General features: G+C 38.1%; 1 protein-coding gene across 2 annotated transcripts in view; it reads left to right on the forward strand.

Annotated features, from left to right (window-relative positions):
* LOC122815892 (potassium voltage-gated channel subfamily D member 2-like) overlaps positions 1-22,552 on the forward strand; it is a 323,988-nt gene that overhangs the window by 219,961 nt on the left and 81,475 nt on the right. For both annotated transcript variants that reach the window (XM_044088736.1, XM_044088737.1), the window contains exon 3: positions 20,047-20,142. In XM_044088736.1, coding sequence (XP_043944671.1) covers positions 20,047-20,142 — 96 coding nt within the window. The remainder of the gene's footprint in view (positions 1-20,046; positions 20,143-22,552) is intronic.

Raw genomic sequence — 22,552 nt, forward strand, 5'->3', positions numbered from 1 at the left:
AGCACCCCAGCCTTGCAAGGCTACAATGCTTTCCACACCTTTAGACCACAAAATGAACATGTGAAAACCAAAGGAGGTGGTGTTTCAATCTATATTAGAGATAAATTCACCTCCCTTCTAGTTAAACTGGACAACTCCATGGAGTTACTCCAGGTCCAGGCTACAGGGAGTCAGACACCATTTCAAGTCATTGCCAGTTATAGATTCCCCTCCATGGGTCACGATGCCCATGAAGCCTACTTGACCAAACTGGAGACTATCCAAATTTTACCAAACACACTGGTTATGGGAGATTTCGATCCCACTATCAACTGGCAAACTCTCACTAGCCCTAACTCGTTAGAGCAAAAGTTCTTTGACTTTGTTAACTCAAATGCCCTGGAACAAATTGTCCATACCCTGACAAGGGGAACAAACATTCTGGATCTGGTCCTCAACAACATGTCAAACAGAAGGATGCACTGCTGTAACTGCCGGACCCTCATTAGTTAAAACTGACCATAAATCAGTCACCTTCAAGCTGGCACTAACACCAGAATTCACAAAGGGTGAATTCAGACTAAAAAACTTCACCAAGGCAAATTATACCATCCTAGCTGAAGGTATAAATGCATTCTAAGTCCCACTTCAAGCTGGAAGGGATAACTATGCCGAAGCTTACACTAAAGCCCTGTACGGTCACTTGCATAAGTGTATAAACTCGGCCATACCAGAAAGAACCAAAGCCAGAGCCCCAAGTAAAAACAAGCTGCCATGGTGGATTTCCAGCATCAGCAAACTTTACAAAAAGTGCAAAAAGTTGCTGTCCAAGAAAACAAAGGCAAGGCCCCAACAATAGAAAAGCACCCTCCTCAGTCTCAACAGGCAAATCAGATAAATTGTTAAATCCTCTATGGGCTTCTTTGAGAGAAACTTAGCAAGTACAGCCAAGGATAACCATAACGTCTTTGACAGCTACGTACGTAACCTAAAGGGTAGGACCCAAGCAAGTGCAGAATTAGTAGCCAACAGTATCACACACACTGACAGCGCAAAGATAGCAAACCTGCTAGTGGACAGGTTTGGTGAAAATGTCACTCACTTATCCCCTCCTAACGCACAACAAACCTTCCCCCAAACTCCCCCCACCCTATATGTCTGAAGAGCAGGTCCTCAAGACCTTGTCCAAGGCAAAAAACACAGCTTCTATGGGACCAAACGACATCCCAGGTTGTCTTCTAAACAGGCTAAAACATGAAAAAGCATCACTACTAAATACCCTTTTCAGTCATAGCCTAACCACAGGCTTTGTTCCTGCAGAATGGAGAACAGCAACAGTTATTCCCCTCCACAAAGGTGACCTAGCAACAGACCCTGGGAATTACAGACTCATAAGCCTGACCAACCTCATCTGTAAGGCCAGGGAACGTATCATCATGGACTTCATAAATAATGGCATATCTGACCTCCAAACCCTAGATACTACCCAATTCGGCTTCATGAAGGGCAGATCCTGCTTTTTAAATCTGATGGATTTCTTTGAAAATATGATCATGGCCATTGACCAGGGCAAATCTGTACACACAGCATACCTCAACCTGTCAAAGGCTTTTGACACAATCCCACATTCAGGCATTACTTATAAACGTAGCAAACTGAATGTAAACCCCTTCATTGTACGATGGATTGCCAACTGGCTGACAAACTAGACACACTATTAAAGTGGGTGACTCCACATAAAGCAACAGACCTGTTACCAGTGAGGTGCCACAAGGGTCAGTGCTGGGCCCCTGCTGTTTGGTTTATACTTCTCAGGAGTTCAGGTCAAAACTAAGGGGTTGTGGTTGGCCAGGTTCGCAGACTGCAAACAAGGTGCAAGCATTGAATCCCCAAATTATGTCAGTATACTCCAGGAGGGTCTTACACAGACATTCGACTTGTGTATTAGTCATGGTCTCAGACTGAATGCAAGGAAATGCTTCATCATTCCCTTTGGCACAAACAATGTCCCCTCACACTATCAAATCAACAACAATTCCCAAAGTGCCCATGAAGTGGTAAGGGACCTAGGATCACAAGTTGACTATGACCTTAACTTCGACCACCATGTGTCTACTCTAGTAAGGAAAGCTTTCCACACTTGATTAGTAAAGGCATCACCTTGAGAGCAAAAGAAGTTATAACCCCTTATACTCGGCACTTATCCAGCCTATAATTGAGTATAATGCCCCATTTGGTGTGTACCGTACTAAGCACCTGCAGCAATTAGAGAGAACTCAGAGGTGTCTAACAAAGAACAACAAGGGGCTCCAGCATGTGTCTTACACAAACCGACTATGTTTCTATATACACCATATCATATTCTTGGGGAGACTTATGTCTGGCCTACAGAGTAATCCAAGACCCAAACCTAATGAACTTGCCTCATGTCCAAAAATCAAACAGGACTAGCGCTGCCCATTCCAGGAACCTAAATATGGTCTGTGACTTAAACAGGACATGCTGGAGGGAAAGATTTAACTCCCAGCAACTGCTGCATCTTTGGAACAGGCTACCAATTCATGTGAAGCACAGCACCTCTATGACTCTGCTCAACAGGAACCTGGATGAAAGATGGGGCACCATAAATTCTTACTGGGGATAGAGTCCACAACCCTAGTGGACATTGGCGGTCATCACTAAATGCATTGACTAGCATTTCTATGATATTACATTGGGGTGAAATGGCTAGGCTTAAAATGACCTCTGGGTCAATAGCATAGTAATCTCCTATGATCCTATGGACAATACATCAAGGTACAGTAAATGTCTGGGGATGATCCAGTTTGGGGACATACGAGTATGATCATTGTTGTTTCCAGACTGTGACCTCTAGTATGTATTGCAGTAAGCTGGCCTTGAGTTTAAAGTAAATGAGATCGAAATTATCACTTCCTTGTCATGGGATGAAAATGTTCACCTCCTAGGCATAGGTTATGCCTGTCTTTTAGAAGATAATACATTAATATCTGCATAATAAGGACATCAGCTACCTCAGATGGAAGAGTTTAAGTTTGTTGAGGTCCTGTTCATGAGTGAAGTTAAACCAGATCAGGAGACTGACCAGCAGATAGGAATACTGATGGCAGTAATGGAGGCATTTAAACAGGACTGTAATAGCGAAGTCAGAACCAGGAGCCTTCCCAGCAGATAGGTATACTGATGGCCGTAATGGAGGCATTGGACAGGACTGGGACAGTGAATTCAGAATGGACTATGATAGTGAAGTGAGAACTGAGTCATAGATGAAACTCTCAGTGTATTAATCAGGCTGTGTCTCCATCATCTCACATGTTCAGGCTGTGTCTCCATCATCTCATGTGGTCAGGTTGTGTCTCCATCATCTCACATGGTCATGAGCACAACTGACAAATATTCTGGTATATCCTGATGAAGACAGGGACAGTCTCCATAACACTGTGAGGAGTATCTTTGAGTAGAGGTACTGCCTTTCCAGTTAAGAGAAGTCAGTCACGGTGGTTTGGGTATTATTATGAGAATGCCCCCTGGAAGTATCTCATAGGAGGTTTAGCATGAATGGTCCATTGAGAAGAGACCCTGGATTAGATTCATAACTTGTTGGAGGAATCGTGTTATACAGTCTTCTTGGGAATATCTGGAAATCCCACTCAATGAACTGGAGAATGTTGCTGGTAACAGAGAAGTCGTTTTCCCTGCTCTGGTTTTCATCAATGTGGTTGTCATCATAGCAAGTGGTTTTGAAAATGAATGGATGCAATGAAATAAAAGAAAAGCGAAAATAAAACGACCATAAAATTAAGATTTCTTTATGCAGTAGACTATTTTTGCATTTTTCTTAGGAAGGAACATGTCCCTTGCCTAGGGTACCCCAATGTCTAGCCCCAGTGAGGAAGGCTCAATAATCCTCCTGCACCTGGAGAAGTACTGCCTTGGTTCACCTCTAAAGATTCCACAGATATATTTTCACTATACTTCTGTAGGGTGATTTTACTATTACATGTAATATTTACGTAACAAGCAATGCCACTGACCTGGTACTAAGCAGTGATAATGATGTTTGTAGAAGAAGCATTTGAAATGCGTGAGCCTGAAAGTGACAGAAGAACATATGTGGTGGTCATTTATTTCTTCTGGAAGAGGTCATAAAGGGATGCATGTTGGGCTAGCCATGTTGTACATCACTATGCATGCTACAGGTTTACCTGAAGATGTAATGCAGCACACTAAGCTTTCTGCACCACTAAAGTATTCTGACAGAAGATGAAGAAGTAGTAGAATCGGACTTGTAGACAGTGGAAAATGTGTGCAGACCTCAAGGACAAATACAGTGAAAAAGGCTCATATCTCTGTATACTTGAGTCAAATTAGTGCAAGAAAGAAACTGAAGAAACAAATGTTTTTTATATATATATATAAAAGAGTAGTGGCTAGCACTTAAGCGCAGTCACGGTAGGACATGAAGTTAATAATGAGCTGTAAAATAAAGGGGTGATTAGGACAACAAGAACATGGGTATGAAGAGATGTTCAAATGCTTTGAAATAGAAAGAAACTGGCCAATAATATTACAGCATTACTAGTTAGAAGGTTAATAGCTGACATGACAGTGCAGCGCAAGTTGTACTGAAGAGAAAGGGAGGGAAAGAGGGACAAAACCAAACAAGCAGATAGAAAGGCAGACAGATAAAGCTAGATAGTTATTTATGTAGATAGAAAGATAGATTGATATAGAGAGAGAGAGTGTGTGTGTGTGTGTGTGTGTGTGTGTATGTGTGTGTATGTATGACATTGTATTCTTTGTTGTTGAACTACGTCATATGGTTACCACTCACTTTATCAGGATAATTTTGTTGGGTCTCAGTTCATTACAAAATATTCATTGAGACCAAATTCAGTAATCCCAGTTGATGAAGTCCTTGTATGAGAAAGATAGCACTTACCCCTCCCCCTTACAATGGCGTGTCTTTGGGTCATGTTTAAATAGTTTGCTTTAGTTTACAACACAGTGATGTGTGACTAAGTTGTTGTTATTTGTCTTTCAGCTTTTCCCGGTTAGGAGTCACCACAGCGGAACTCCGGTCCACTAATGATTGGCAGTTTTTTTTTTTATGGTGTCGAGTTGCCAGCCCGACACCCAACCTTCAACGAAGGCACACCTATTCAACGCATGTCTTTCGAACGCCCACTCGATCACGGGGAGGACATGCAGACTCCACACACAAGGCAGTCCCAACCCAAGCCGAGAATCGAAAGGGAGAACCTCTTGCTGTGAGGCAACAACGCTGTGTGATTAAGTAATATGATATATTACAACACACCTAGGAATTACGCAAGGCATACGTTTTCTTAATTCCCCTGAGTATGCAGTAATATCTGTACTATGCACACCTCTCATGCCTTATTGCATATCTTTCTATTTCTATGTAGGTTTACCTAGTATTTTTTTAAACTTAGTATTCATTACTTTTAGCTAAAATCATCCCCTGTATATTTAACACATTTTAGTCAACAATGCAGATAGATGATTGACAGTTGTACATTAATGAACAATCCCTCGATTTGGGGAATATGCCATTTCCTTGGGGACCATGCAGTCTCAGAGTTAGTACATATAATTAGCAAGGAGTGTAAGCATACAGCTCCCCTGCAAAAAAGAATGTTTTTTTTAATTCTGCATGTCCTGATGAATAACCTCGGTGCATGCACAGAAGCATGTCAAACTTTGGGTTTTTTATATTACTGTGTCAATGTTAGCCAAGTTGATGTAACATTGTTTCAACAAATGTTACTAAATTTGGTTATATTTATAATATATAGACTGCTATAGATATATATAATGTGTATATCTATCTATATAATATATAGATAGATAGCTAGATAGACATAGATAGATATATAAACAGAAACGCACATAACACACACCTCTATATGCAGATATAGTGCTACAAGCTGGAGTGTTGCAGTCTAATGTTAAACAAATCCATTCTAAATATATTAGCCAGCCAACAACAGATGGAATAAAGTTAAGTAGTACAAAAACTAACAGTAAACATTATCAAACAGTGAGTATATAAGCGTACTAGCAATAAACAGTTTCAAAAATGCATAATGTCAAATAGCCCATTTGCAGTAAGCACTTCACAATCTAAGAAAGGTCAAACAAGATTACACTTGTAAATTGCAGACACATAATCAACCTGTTTATCAAAGTCAGGTGACACAGAAGAGTTAATAAGAACAAAAAGGTTGCCTTAAATACCTTTCATTTATCAATGTCAGATGCACAAACTGGGAATCGACTCCTTAGCCGATTTACTTTAATTATAACTACATTAAAATGGCAGAAACCTTACTTTATTTTTCAAAATTTTGCCAAAGCACCAGTGATAATATATTGCCTTACTGTCCACAGTGAACTTTCAAACTTTGACATGTCATTGCCATCACAAGTTTTGATGTTACAATTAACTTGCTTATGCATAAAGGTCAGACTTCTGTTTTATTCATTCAAAAACTGGAACATCTGGAATTCAAGAAATCCTTCATTTTTGTTTAACCCTGAGTTTCTTACATGTTGCAGTGTTGTTCCAAGCTATTATGTAAAGCTTTCCATCACACAATTCTAACATTGTATCTATACTGGAATCAACAATATTTGAATTTTGATGATTTTGTAAGGCATATGAGAGAAGATTGCATTCCTTTTTGGTAGTGATGCAAGGAATGAATCATTCCATGCATTAGATGTATTGCTATAATTCCTGAGAGTATAATACAAAAGTAAATATACATCTTAAAGCACTGGAATATAACAGTAGCAGCATGTGCAGATATGGGAAAGAGTAGTGCAGCTAGATTAAGAAGGGAGGTGATGATTAGTGAGCAGCAGTATGGTTTCATGCCACTGCCAAGAAAGAGCACTACAGATGTGATGTTTGCTCTGACAGTGTTGATGGAGAAGTACAGAGAAGGTCAGAAGGAGTTGCATTGTGTCTTTGTGGACTTAGAGAAAGCATATGACAGGGTGCCTAGAGAGGAGTTGTGGTATTGTATGAGGAAGTCGGGAGTGGCAGAGAAGTATGTAAGAGTGGTACAGGATATGTATGAGGGCAGTGTGACAGTGGTGAGGTCTATGGTAAGAGTGACAGATGCGTTTAAGGTGGAGGTGGGATTACATCAAGGATCAGCTCTGTGCCCATTCTTATTTGCAATGGTGATGGACAGGATGACAGATGAGATCAGACAGGAGTCCCTGTGGACTGTGATGTTTGCAAATTACATTGTGATTTGTAGTATGAGTAGGGAACAAGAGAGGTGGAGATATACTGTAGAGAGGAGAGGAGAGGAATAAAGGTCAGCAGAAATCAGACAGAATATCTGTGTGTGAATGAGAGGGAGGATAGAGGAATGGTGAGGATGCAGGGAATAGAGGTAGCAAAGGTGGATGAGTTTAAGTACTTGGGATCAACAGTTCAGAGCAATGGTGAGTGTGGAAGAGAGGTGAAGAAGAGCGTGCAGGCAGGTTGGAGTAGGCACAGAATAGTGTCAGGAATGATTTGTGACAGATGGATACCAATAAGAGTGAAAGGGAAGGTCTACAAGATGATAGTGAGATCAGCTATGTTATATGGGTCGGAGATGCTGGCACTGATGAAAAGACAGGTGTCAGAGTTAAAGATGTTAAAATTTGCATTGGGTGTGATGAGGATGGACAGGATTAGAAATTATTATATTAGAGGGTCAGCTCAGGTTGGATGGTTTGGAGATAAAGCCAGGAAGGCAAGATTGCATTGGTATGGACATGTGTTGAGGAGGGATGTTGGGTATATTGGGAAAAATATGCTAAGGATGGAGCTGCCAGGTAAGAGGAAAAGAGGAAGGCCTAAGATAAGGTTTATGGATGTTGTGAGAGAGGACATGCAGGTAGTTGGTGTGACACAGCAAAATGCAGAGGACAGGAAGAAATAGAAACAGATGATCCACTGTGGCAACTGCTAGCATGAGTAGCTGAAAGAAAAAGAAGAAACGTGCAGATGGTTCCCAAAGAAGCAAAGAGGTGAATATCCTGCATCAATTGCAATATATATATATATATATATATATATATATATATATATATATATATATAGTGGAGGTCATGGTACAGTGCAGATCAGGAAATGTACCCTTTTCTTCCCAGTAGTGCAGTCTTGGAGTTGGTATATATAATTTGCAAGGGGTGTGGGGGTTCATAAAAATGGTAGGTTTTTGTGGGGTTTTTTTTTTTTTTTTTTGAGTTTTCAGAAACTTGATCGTCTGACATAGACCCATACATATATATATATATATATATATATATATATATATATATATATGTAAAACCTTGTCTGATATGATATGATATATGCAATAATATTTAGTATATCTGCATGTAAAATGTGACTATAGTCAGGATTTTTTTAAGGCATTCAATGTGACATTGTAAGTATTTCAAAGACTGAGAGTTGCAGGTAATATTATTCAGTCATGCCACACTTGTTAATAATATTTATATCTACTTCAGTATTTAGTATTGTTAAATAATTATGCCTTGTGGAATTCTTTGCAGTGGCAATTATCTTCACAGACAAGTGAATGTGTTAGAAATTCTTACAAATTTTGCAAACTGTGTTGTTATATATACATAGAGATTACTTGGACATGCATTGTAGTCAATATATGCAAATCTAACAATACTGTCCAGAGTAATACAAATATGCAACAATAGGTGACACACAGACACACCTACCCTGTTGAGAGACCCATGTTGACATGTAAGAGAAGCCTTTATTTCATTATTTCAGCACCAGCTGTCCCACCTCACAAAAAACAAACTCCTTCTGGTATACTGTCTAACTGAATAGCATCAGAGCATGTAGTAAAACCTGCATAAGACAGCCATTACAAAATATATTTACTAATACAAGAGACAAAGAAAAGATAACACACAGTGAGTATATAACACACAGTGAGTATGTAACACACACTGAGCATGGAACACACAGTGAGTATGTAACACACAGTGAGTATGTATACAGGTATTTGTAGAAACAAATTATCGGTCAATCCTTTCTCAATAATAAAAAAGGAAGCACTTCCTGTCATAAAAATGTGTCTCCCATTCCGCCTGGTCATAGTACAAAATAGTACAACATGTATTCTACTAATACATATCACGTAGACCACTGACTTTCTGCCATGTATAACTTATAATTTGCAAATAGCATACAATCCATAATAAACCCATATGAATGAATCCCACATTACCGAGATGACTTAGCCAAAATTGCAAAAGACCATAAATATACAAGTACAAAGCTCACATAACCGAAAATTGCTCCCCATATGTCTCTGACCAATCCATCAAGTTATCTTCTTATAAAAAACAAAGTGAAAACCTTCCGGTAACTAGTGTCTTAAAATAACTCATCCTAAACAACAATCACAATGTCCCAGTAGTGACACTTCCCATAATTCTACATGAACTTAAAGAAACATTAGTGTAATCTCATTCACTCTGTTCTATTCCCACACTACGTCTATGTGTTACAAACTTACCTCACAGACCAGTCTGCATTATAGTGGATATTACCTCGGTAATTCACAGGGGAAGCAAGAGTGGCGTGATAAGGAAAAGACTGCAATTATTTTTTTCCCTTCATTTTTGCAGGGGGGCAAGCCCCCCACTCCCCTCAAATTAAATATACCAACTCCAAGATTGCACTACCTTGTGGAAAAGGGCATTTTTATAGTGTTGCAAGTGACTACACAACAGTAATTTATTTTTGCTTATATGAGATTCGACCTTTTACATTTCCAGTTTTATACAGCTTCGACAGTCGTCTTGAAAATGTGGGATTCGTTCATATGGGTTTTCATTCATTCGAAGTAGACCCATATATATATATATATATATATATATATATATATGATTTTTGGTGATGGAGAACAAGGTTAGCCACAAGAAACCCTTTCAGGTGACCAAATATAGGGGGGCAGTGATTGCTTCGAATTAATGAGCTTTGACCATGGAGCTATGGCAAGTAGTTAGATTGGGCAATGCCCCTTGTAGTTTAAAGCAGACCAGACCTCTCCAGTGTTAGCCACACCATTGGTGGATTTCACACTGTAAGGTAGAAGTAACTCGAGCAGAAAATGTGTGATAAATTATACAATTGCACTGGTAGAGGTGTCAAACTGTTCCAGATACCAGGAAGAAACAAAAGATGTCCAAGAACAACATGAAAAACTGTTTTAACACTTTGCCACTTTCCAGAGACCTGGTGTCAGCACATGCATTCATTTTTGCAACCAACAGCAGAGCAGATGAACATTGTGATAATGAAACAGGCAGGTATTGACACTTTCTTTTTCTTTTTGTGTTGATTTGTAGTGATGTATGAGTGAAGCACAGTGTTTCAGTCACAAAGATATTTCTGTAAGACTGGCCAAATCAAAGCATATCTAAATGCAAATCAACAAAGATAAAAATAAACCAGCATACAAATAAATTAATCTTCAGAATTATGTATACCCCCCAAAGTAAATGCTACCATTAATATTGATAAGGATTTATCTCATACGTTACAATCTCTATCTGGTTTACCTTTATTTTATTTTATTGAAAGCCGTATGTGTGACTTGCAAAACGTCGAAAGTACAGCTGTAAAGAACCACAATGCATATTCGCCATGTGTTTGAATGGCAAATAAGCAAATGCTTCTTTCCTATTCAAACACATGGATCAAATGTCGGAAGTGGTTTTCCAGCAAACCATTTCGACATTTGATCCTTTGATGTTGTCCGTATTTCGGCATTACGGTTCATGGCAAGGATCGTTCGCATAAATGCATTTCAGTCATTCAAAGGTAAACCCTCTATCCTATTTCTGTATTCTAAAAAACATTTGTTGCTTTTTAGGATCATTTAAAAATTGTTGTTGCCCATAATCATAAAGAATTAATTGAAATGTCACAGCTCATGTGTAGGGCCTCTGCTTTTGGACACCCACATTTTTAGCAGTAACTTGGACATAGGAAGTGGATGAGCCTATTGTTTTTCTAAAATTACCTTGCTTAAAAAGGAGGGGTCTTACTGTCCATTACTTACTGAAGAAATTATTTAAGATTCAAAGCTTCAAAGTAAACTTTTTTGTCATTTAGGACCACACACATGTAGTCTAAACAAAATTTCATGCATTAGTTCTTTCTTGAGATTATAACAGAGAGTAAAACAACACATACAAGTAAAAGAATGAACACAACTAACATATACAATCATACTCCCAGTACCCATACAAAAGAGCAGAAAATTTCCAACACTTGAATACAGAATAAGCATACCATCCCTTAAGTTATAATAACTGCCATATTTAAATAAAAGACACATTACAGACTGCACATTGCTAAGTTGTCTGTCTAATATTGCACTTGATAGAGACAATATAAATAAATACTGCACTTGCTTGGAATTTGTGCGGTATATATTATACAACAGACTATAGGTATTTATGAACAAATAAAAAAGAAAGAACTAACTCAGTTAATGTCCAGTTGTCTGGGACATATGCCCAAGTTCAGAAGTCTTACCACTGTCCGGTAGAAACCCTTACTGAATCTGATAGTCCTGCAGTGGATGCTGCGATATCCACTACCTGATGCCAAATGCATAAGCAGTCCATGCTCTGGATGTGTGATGGCTTTTATTCTGGTGGCTCTTCTGATGCTTCTTGCAGAGTAAAGTTGTTGTATTGATGGAAGACTGGTACCCGTTACCCTCTCTGTGACTCTCACCACTCTCTGTAGTGCCTTCCTTATTGATGGAAGTCTGGTACCCGTTACCCTCTCTGTGACCCTCACCACTCTCTGTAGTGCCTTCCTTATTGATGGAAGACTGGTACCTGTTACCCTCTCTGTGACCCTCACCACTCTCTGTAGTGCCTTCCTTATTGATGGAAGACTGGTACCCGTTACCCTCTCTGTGACCCTCACCACTCTCTGTAGTGCCTTCCTTATTGATGGAAGACTGGTACCTGTTACCCTCTCTGTGACCCTCACCACTCTCTGTAGTGCCTTCCTTATTGATGGAAGACTGGTACCCGTTACCCTCTCTGTGACCCTCATCACTCTCTGTAGTGCCTTCCTTATTGATGGAAGACTGGTACCCGTTACCCTCTCTGTGACCCTCACCACTCTCTGTAGTGCCTTCCTTATTGATGGAAGACTGGTACCCGTTACCTTCTCTGTGACCCTCATCACTCTCTGTAGTGCCTTCCTTATTGATGGAAGACTGGTACCTGTTACCCTCTCTGTGACCCTCACCACTCTCTGTAGTGCCTTCCTTATTGATGGAAGACTGGTACCTGTTACCCTCTCTGTGACCCTCACCACTCTCTGTAGTGCCTTCCTTATTGATGGAAGACTGGTACCTGTTACCCTCTCTGTGACCCTCACCACTCTCTGTAGTGCCTTCCTTATTGATGGAAGACTGGTACCTGTTACCCTCTCTGTGACCCTCACCACTCTCTGTAGTGCCTTCCTTATTGATGGAAGACTGGTACCCGTTACCCTCTCTGTGACCCTCACCACTCTCTGTAGTGCCTTCCTTATTGATGGAAGACTGGTACCCGTTACCCTCTCTGTGACCCTCACCACTCTCTGTAGTGCCTTCCAAACCACACATTGACATTGCTGGTGAGGATACTCTCAAAAGCACCTCTGTAGAAGGTGGAGAGGATATGAAGAGGGGGCTTAGCTTTCTTGAGCATTCTCAAAAAATGGAGATGTTGGTGTGCTTTCTTGATGATCTGGCTGGTGTTACTCGACCATGACAGATCCTCCGATATGTGTCCACCTAGGAATTTCATATACCTAACCCTGTCTACACTCTCACCATTTATCATGAGCACTGGATGGTTTGTTTTGTTTTTTTCTGAAGTCAGTGATAGTCTCTTTAGTCTTGCTTACATTCAGGTCAAGGTTATTCCCCTCACACAAACTGATCAGAGATGCCACCTCCTCTCTGTTTGATCTTTTATCCTCCTTTGTGATGAGACCCACTTCTGTGGTGTCATGAGTAAATGTGATGATATGGTTGGACTTATGCTTTACAGTCTTGGGTCAGGATGGTGAATAGCAGTGGAGTCAGATCACATCCCTGTGGAACCCCAGTATTAATCTTAAAACACTTTCAAGTCACTCTCTGTGGCCTCTCAATCAGGAAGTCCAGGATCCAGTTACAGACATGTTTACTAATGTATATATGCCAGTTTATCTTTCAGCTGCATTGGTACCACCATACTAAATCCTGAACTGAAATCTATGAACAACATCCTCACATAGTTGCCATTGCCCTCTAGATGTTCAAGAAAGCTGTGTAGCATTAGTGATATGGCATCAGCCAAGGATCTGTTCCCTCTGTAAGCAAACTGCAGAGGATCAAAATTGGGAGGTAGGCTTGATGGCAAATGCTTTTTATCAGCATCTTGAAACATTTCATAACAGTGGATGTCAGAGCGACTGGTCTGTAGTCATTAAGGATGGAGGGGGGGTTCCTTAGGCAATGGAATGATGGTTGCTTCCTTGTAGCATGAAAGTACTTTCACCATGGCAAGAGAGGTGTTAAATATCTCTGTGAGTACTATGCACAGTTGATCAGCACAGCCTTTTAACAGTATGTTGTCTGGGCCAGCAGCCTTCCTGGGGTTCACCTTCCTTAGCTCTCTTCTCACCTCCTCTATACTGAGTTTGAGCACAACATCCTTCTCATCAGTGGGTAGCCTTAGTGATTCATAACTCATTGAAAAGCAAAAATAAGTGCAGATGTAATACCTAGACATTTTATATATCCATTAACAACTTTGTTTAATTTATTGTTAAATCATTGCATATAGTACAACATAACACCAATCCATAAAGGGAGTAGATATGTTTTTGACAACTACCAACCATTAAATTTAACTACAGTACTCGGTTAATGTTTCAAGAGATGCTTCCTATTCTTGTTAGAAAACCAAGGCTGTCTAGACATTAATGTTGACGTGTATAAACACAGCTTTTTTATAACAAAGATTTACTGTAACTAATTAAGTTGAATTTTATGAATTTTTCAATATGGTTATTAACAAAAGTGTTAGGGTTGGTGTTGTCTATGTTGATCTGCATAGAACTTTCAATAGAATCCCCCATATATAAATAATTGCCTTCATGAATAAATTAAAGATTAATCCTTTTATATTGGATTAACATCTGACTTAATGGCAGCAATCAAAGGGTTAAATATTTGGTTGAATATTCATACTGGTTTGATATAAATAAGGGTGTGCCATGAGGGTCTGTACTTGGAACTGTCTTTTTTAATTATATGTTTTCTTTTATTCCAAGAGTTAAACATTTTGAGCTTTCTAAATATGTAGATGATATTAGGATAGGGGCATGCCTAACATCACAATGATTATTTGTAACAACTTACTCTGTGGTTGAATAGTTTAGGTATGACCACTGATGTTGACAACAGTGGGTTATGTTTTATCATCCACCTATCATAGACTATCCTACATTTGTAGAGAGTACAAAAGTCAAATGTGTGAATAAGTATAAAGATGTAGAGATCCATATGTCAAATACTCTATTATTTACCAATAATGCACATAATGGCAAAATAAATATCTTTTATGATATATCATCAAGGTCATTTTGTGTATTAAAGCAATTGTTTATTATGTACTGCAGAAAACTATCAGAATATAATTTAATATTTTGTGCATATACTATGAGTGACTTGATGTTGTTAGAAAGAGTACAAAGAAAATTTATAAAAGGGATACCCGTGATTAGGGAACTTTTATATTTTCAGAAATTATAGCAGTTACACTTGCATTCTGAATATTACAGATGGTCCAGTAGCAGGCCATGTTTAGCTTGCAAAGCAATATATGATGCTGAATTATATCTAATATTAAACATAGAAGCATTTATTATTGATAAAAAGTTGCAAAATATATATATTAGTTATAAAACTGAACTTAATAGAACTTCCAAAATAAGTAAATGCATTACACAATCCCTAGCTAGATATTGAAATAAACTTACATTAGGTATAAAGAAAAGTGCATCTTTTCAAACATTTATAGTAAATTTGAATAATTTGATGGATAATAAAGTATATTCATTAAATATGGAGTCTGTACTTTAATAAGGCCTTTGGACCACTGCACAGTAATGAAAGACTATGAAATTATGAAACAGCACCACCTCAGTATAATCTGTTTCCCATTCTCTTTTTGGTTTAATTGTAAGATATAAAGAATAAAATGTGTAAACTGTATTAGTTTTGGGACAAACAGCACAGCATAGACTACCATTTCTGAAATAATGAATACTGTGTTCCAAATCCAAATGTAGCTTTTCCTTATTTTACAATGCTTTATATTGCTTCGCCACAACCATAAAGAACAAAGCAAAATATCACAACTCTATTCAGTAAAATCTGTTTTCCATCCCCATCTTCAGTAAACACACATGAAGAATGGCATTTGAAAACTGTATAAGCTGTACAACACAAAACACTGACAGAATAAGTTTCCCAAAAAATTCAACATTATAGTGCTTTATGTTGTTTCCCTACTACATATTAAACATTTCTAACAGTGTTTTTAAATATGCAAATTAAGTATTCATTACATGGGTAAAATAAATGTCTGTTTCTTGGCTGTCCTACTGCACATAACACACTTATATGTTCCACAATACAACAGTGCTTTATCAGCACAACACATTTGTATGTCTGTAGTATATAAAAACCCACAGAAAAGATGTTGACTAGTCCTATGACATATAGCAGTTCATAGTAGAACTGTATAATTTGTGACCACAGTAAAGCACAGTGTCACCTTATAGCACCTTCAGCACTTTTTGCACTATGTTGGTTTTTGAGATGCTGGCATTAATGGGGTGGTGCAGTTATTCACTAAATAAGCATACCTGTGAGTGGCTTTCCCTTACCCACTCAGGGACCACAACAGCCACAGAGGATGCAGCTAACCTCCAGTCATTAATGGCTATAGGTGCTACACAAGAGGGATCAGGGGTAAAAGATGAATAGTTTGAGGTACAACAAAGACAGAAAACATTTGACATAAAGTAGATGGTAAATTTAGGAAGCATAAAACATTAATTACATTGTATCTACCATGACAAAGTATCAAGGTTATACTGGAAGCTCTATACATTGAAGATTGTGAAGGAATTTGAATCACTAGAGCAGATGTAGGCTAGAAATGCACCATGTTCTTATTAGGTGTGCCTTCATTTTGATACTGACTTTCTGAGAGCTGTTTGTCTGCTCTGAGATGAAAATACAAACAACAAGGATTAGATTGAAATAACCATCAAATTTAGTAAATTACTGGAAATTAAATATTGCATCTACTGAAGGCCTGAGTTGGTAAGAGTGAATAAAATCCATGTGGCGGTCCAGGGCCACACCTTCTGAAATGGAGGCTGAAGTGCTCAGCGCTTCACATTACTAGAATGTTTTTTTTAAGAAGCAATATCAAGTGGCAATTTGGAGATGAGAGATGAGCTTTTGTTAGGCAGTATGCATTAACACACATCTTAGAGTTTCATGGGGTGAGTAGAAGTCTGCTGCAGCCTATAAGATTATGTTCAATAGCATGAATTATGGCTAACATGAGGCTGGGATTCTGTTGGAGTCTGCATTTGAGAGAGATTTTCTTGTATGAAGTTAGTGCACAACCCAACAACTATATTCTTTACAATTTAAACCTGTTGAAAACAAATTGCAAAATCCATAGGTGAAACTCCAAGAAAAAAAAACTCATAGCTGGAAGCCCCCAACCACATGACCTTACATAAATATACTAACTCTGCAGTCACACAGATGTGGAGAAAAAGAGAAACAACCATCAATGGTGAGGGCAATACTTGCAGATGCTTTGATTTCACAATACAGCAATTCAAAGTAAAAATAATCAGAGAAGATTCATTTTGTGGAATTGTGGTTGAGGAGATTACATTTGACAAGATTATTTTTTTCTTGAATAGTAAATGTCCCACTGTACACATTCATATGCAGCCATTAACATGTGTGCCCAATACAGAGTACGGAAAATTATTCCCAGAAGATATGCAATTTTAGGTTTACTATCAAAATGTTGAAATTCATTTGGTGTAATGTTCATATGATTGACCCATATGGTCAACACATGAATATTAAGTAGTTCATTTGGTTGACAGGAAGTCCATACAAATTACCTGTCAACATTATGTTGCAAACAGGGCAAGGCTTTCCCTTGTCTGCACTGTTGTACAATCTCAGAGCTGTAATATATAAGTAACAGGGGTGTGGGGGGGCGCAGTTTACAGGTGTTTTTCAACCATTTAAATTTAGACATTTTTTTTTTGATATTTTGAACATTCGGTGTAATGACTTTCGACGTTATGAACGTCAACCAAATGAATTTCAACATTTTGATAGTAAACCTGCAATTTTATAAGGTATTTTACATTTTGCACAATATTGTCTCACTTATCTCATTAGTATAAGTCAGATATCCAAAAGTGAATGAGTGTTTTGGGGTACAGAATGATCCTCCTGCAACATTTCACTGGAATAAGCTGGATGTCCTGAATACTCCTGGTACCTGTTACTTCTGATAAAGACTAGACATTGAAAAAAATTTAAAGTAGTACAAAGGGAAGCCCAGCTTGTTACACATGAAGAAACATGCAACATATACAAGGAAAATTTCTTAGCATTCTTACATTTTTGAAAAAGATAACATTCACTTTTTCTGAGAGTGGGTACCTGCCACTGTTGTCTCCATTGACTACAACCTTGCAGAGTTTTGTTATGATTTATTTTATTTATATTTGTTGACCGGGCTAGTCCAACTGGATACATGTCCATTTTCAGTAGAAGCCCGGTGAGATAAGCTCCAATTAAGCTAATAAATCAAAAAACTACTGGCAGATTTACTGGAAGCAAAATTCTTAATAAAGTTAACAATCATGCATATTTTAGACTAACAATTCTATCAGACAGGTCTGTCCATTTTACATGTGCTATTTATATTTTTCTTGGTTAATTGTGGTGAGGTTATGATGTCTGGCAATATAATGTTATGTTAGAAACCTGGGATGCAACTCCCAGACTTGTTCTGAGTTGATTCTAAATGACAAAAAATACACTGAACCCACAGACATCGCCAATATCCTGGCAGACAGGTTCAGTGCAAACTTCTCCACCCCCTCCCCCCCAAAAGAGCAAGTATCTATCCCGGCAGAGGGCTGCCTCCCAAACATCTCTGATGCTCAGGTGAAGGCTGCCCTTTCCAAAGCAAAAAACACTGCTTCCATGGGACCAGATGGCGTCCCAGGTTGCATTCTATATGAACTCCAAGAGGAACTAATCCCTCAAATAAAACAGCTATACAATCTCAGCCTCACTACAGGATATGTGCCCACAGAATGGCATACAGCAACAGTGGTCCCACTCCACAAAGGTGGAGCCTCTACAGACCCTGGAAACTATGGCCCCATAAGCCTGACTAGCTTAGTCTGCAAGGCTATGGCTTAGAGCCACATGCTCGAGGGACTTGAACCTCAGCACAGAAATAAATAGAACTTGCTGGAGGGACAGGTTCATAACCCAGTGGCTCCCTTCGCTCTGGAATAGAATTCCAGTTCATGTGAGGCAGAGCACCTCACTGAATCTCTTCAAGAAGAATCTCGATAGGTGGATGGGGGATCGTAGGTTTGTCCCAGGGATTACTCCCATGTCACTATTAGACAGAGGCACAGTAAACTAAACCTTAAAAAGGGCACAGTATACTCAAATCAAGGGGTGGCGTAAACCATACAGAATTGGGCTAGGCTTATAATTGCCCCAGGGCAGATAGCCTAGTATGAACATATGAACCTATGTTAGTCCTGTTTTTTTTTACTATGTGCTTTTATCCTCCATGCCTGCCAGCCATCATGCCCCCGCACCATTGGACTTAACCTATTCCATTCCTCCATTTTAGGAAGATCCCCTGTGTATTAAGGGGACAAGAGTCATCTGGAGGGGTGATCATTCAGACAGCTGTGAGGGTTGCATGTTCTATCATAACCTAGTAATGAGGCAATCTTTAAGATCTTAACCCTACGCATGTTTGGAGGAATGTATAAGCCATATCACCACAGAGGCTCATAATGTCTTTGCCTTACTAGTGTGTGCTTCTACAGTCCAAGTCTGAGACTTGCCACCAGGTGGTGGCTGGTGAGGCTATTATCAACCCCCAAGTCACACATTTGCATTGTCACCCCTCCTCTATGAGATTGTGGCAATGCACAGCTGGATCCCCACCCCCAGAAAGTGCACACCTATCTACCTTAACAGCTCTGGCAAGCTTTGCCAAGGAGCCAGTCTACTAATTAGATTCAGGTCACTTAGGCCATAGTCAGAGCTTTACATTCCACAGCATAGGTCCTGACATGTGTTAATTCTATCGCAAATATTACTTTTTAGTTGTTGACCACAGAAATGACATTGATCTTTGTGACACACAGATGTTTCAGATCAAAAGGAGACATAATCCAGAAAAAATAAAATGTATTAATAAATAATTTTATGACATTTTGGATTCATTTTTGATAATATTCTTCATTTGTAACTGTGGTTACTTAAGACAATATAAAAAAAAACTATTTTTAAAACCCATTAAGTTTTTTTCTATGTTTTTGTCTAGTATAAGTAAAATATGTGTTGAAGTTCATTGTTGCAGATACAGTTCTTCTTCCAAGCTATATGCTATTTCAAGTTTTTAAATGAGGTCATGTTACAGTAAAATTTGTAGATGAATATGAGTCAGTTTATAATTTGTACCAAACCATTCACGGTGTACTTCAAGCATGTTATGACAAATTAATTGAAAGAGTTATAAGACTCATTCTCTGTGGAACAGTGTGCTAGCATATAAATACAATATCATGCTATCATATAAATAATACTGTTGTTGTATTTACAGTCCTCAAATGATGAAGAAAAAGGTCTTGTTAGCAAGTCCGGCTCTTACTTTGAGAAACAGCATCATCACCTCCTCCACTGTCTAGAGAAAACAACGGTAAGCTAAAAGAATTATGCAAAAATGCTTCAAGAATTATACAAAAATGCTAAATGAATTATGCAAAAATGCTTCAAGAATTATACACCTTCATCTCTGCAGTAAGAAAAAGCGTGTGCATGTGCAATTCTTAGATTTAAATGCACTGACCGAAACATAAAGGTACAAACCTGCAGTATGAGCACCTTAAGCAAGTGAATGCATTGCTGTTTAACTGTTTTTATTGCTATGGTGTTTTTTTCCAGGTCACAGGGTTTGGAATTATAACTTTTGTTCAAAGTACAGGAAAACTCATTTTGAACCAGCTTATTTTTGGACAGAAGCTATGTTAAATGAAGTATTTCCAACTTCAATGTAATATGGAAGTTGGTTTGTAGAAGTAATGAGCCAAATTCTTCTCTTTAAAATTACAGGTAAAAATAGCAAATATGTAATGTTTGTAATATGTTAATATTCATAAGGTTCTTGAGCCATTACTTTGAGCAATTGTTGGGGGTTCTTACTGTCTGTGAAGTTGTACTATATTTCAATTGAGTTCAGTCATATTCTCTCTCCTGAACTCAAAACACTCTTCCTTTACTTATGTGCATTAGAAATATTACCATCCCATATTTAGTTATATCACCAACCCTTTTTTTCTAAGATCTACCAATTGAATCCACATACACATTAGGCTTATGAGATAAGTAACAGCTTTCAATTCCCTGCTGAGATGTACATCTAGTTTGGAATGATGCCAATATTCTACAGATGGCACGTTAACCTACTATAACCTCTGGAAATTTTCTTAGCCAACATATTTGGAAGTTAAATTTCCCATGCTTCAGACCTTGCAGTCTCCCACATCTCCCTGTCATGTAGCCTACGTTGCATTTCCCTTAACTCTTTCTGTGAGATGGGTTAAAGGTTACAGAAATACTTACGCCGGTGTGTACTTAATCCTCATTTCTTATGCCCATTTTATAACACCCAAACTGGTTTGTAAGCTCCAGGTAGACATACAGCTATATGCACCAGTCTTACATTAACAAACTTGTATTTATTTATAGAATAAGATAAAAAATAAAAAAACGTAAGCGCTTTCACGATAATTCCTATCGCTTCATCAGACAACTAAACAACTAAAAGTTGCAGTTCATGTAGCATTTCAAACTGGTCAGCTGATATGAGCAAGCCAATAACAAAAGACCCAAAACTTAAAGGTCCACAGCAACCATAAAAAAAAACATATGAAAAACATATAAGAAAATTCATTAAGAATGTCACCAAAAATCTTCATATATAAAAAAGTATAACCATTAAAAAGTCTTTGTGGATGCTTATATAATAAAAAAGTATTAAAATAGTGTAATAAAAAAGTAAGAACTACATGAAGTAAGAAACTTATAAAAGATATAAAATGTGAGAAGTTAGAAACTTGTGAAATGTAAAATGACTATATTAAACTTAAAAATGCATGAGTCGACGTGACTTTAAAAAGGGCTTCAGGGATGTAGTCTCATTCAGGCCTGGGGGTCTTTCAGTATTGAGTACCAAGTATCCATTTCTGCTCCGCACTCTCAGTATAGTTTTCAATGTCACCTCCTCTGATGTTGGCATGCATAACCTGAATAGCTAAAAATCTAAAAGTATGTGTATGGTCCATCTGCTTAACATGGTTCGCCAGGGCATTAGTCTCTTTTTGATTAATGATGTATCTCTATACTGAGAGTGCAGAGCAGAAATGGATACTTGTACTCACTACTGAAAGACCCCCAGGCCTGAATGGGACTACATGTCTGATGAAGCGCTAGGAATTATCGTGAAAGTGCTTACCTTTTTTATTTTTTATCTTATTCTATAAATAAATACAAGTTTGTTAGTGCAAGAATGGTGTGTTTTGTTTGTTCTACAGTCCTGCTGATTTTGCACTTTCCTTACCATGAGACGTTTTGTTGGTTTCAGACATACAGCTATGCCAGCATAGCAATGTATTATTAGATAAAATGTTTATTACATAGAAGTGTTAGAAGAATTTATTCCATTAATTTTTATAACAGGCTACTAATGTTCGCTGCACACCAGTAATTCTTCAAATAAATATGTTTAACTCCACATCTTGCGTATTTTGCTGTCAGTTGAGAAGATCATTTCAGGGAATCATTGATTGTGGTAAAAAGGCTAAAAGACAAGTTTTCAAATGAATCAATTAAAATACTAAGCCAGCCCATTTAATTTTAAAACTAAATATGAGCATTGGTTGCAAAGTTTATTTCTTGCTTCCTCACTAGGGGAAACTATTATAAAATCATTTAAAGCATATAAGACATTCAAAAATAAAAACATACACTGCCCATATGCATTTGTGTTCTTAAAAATAATTTGAGCAATTTAAGTAGATAAGCAATTCTATTCTTCTTTTTGGTGCTAT

The sequence above is a fragment of the Protopterus annectens genome, chromosome 11.part0 (assembly GCF_019279795.1).
Source record: "Protopterus annectens isolate FY-2018-M chromosome 11.part0, PAN1.0, whole genome shotgun sequence".
NCBI lineage: Eukaryota > Metazoa > Chordata > Ceratodontiformes > Protopteridae > Protopterus > Protopterus annectens.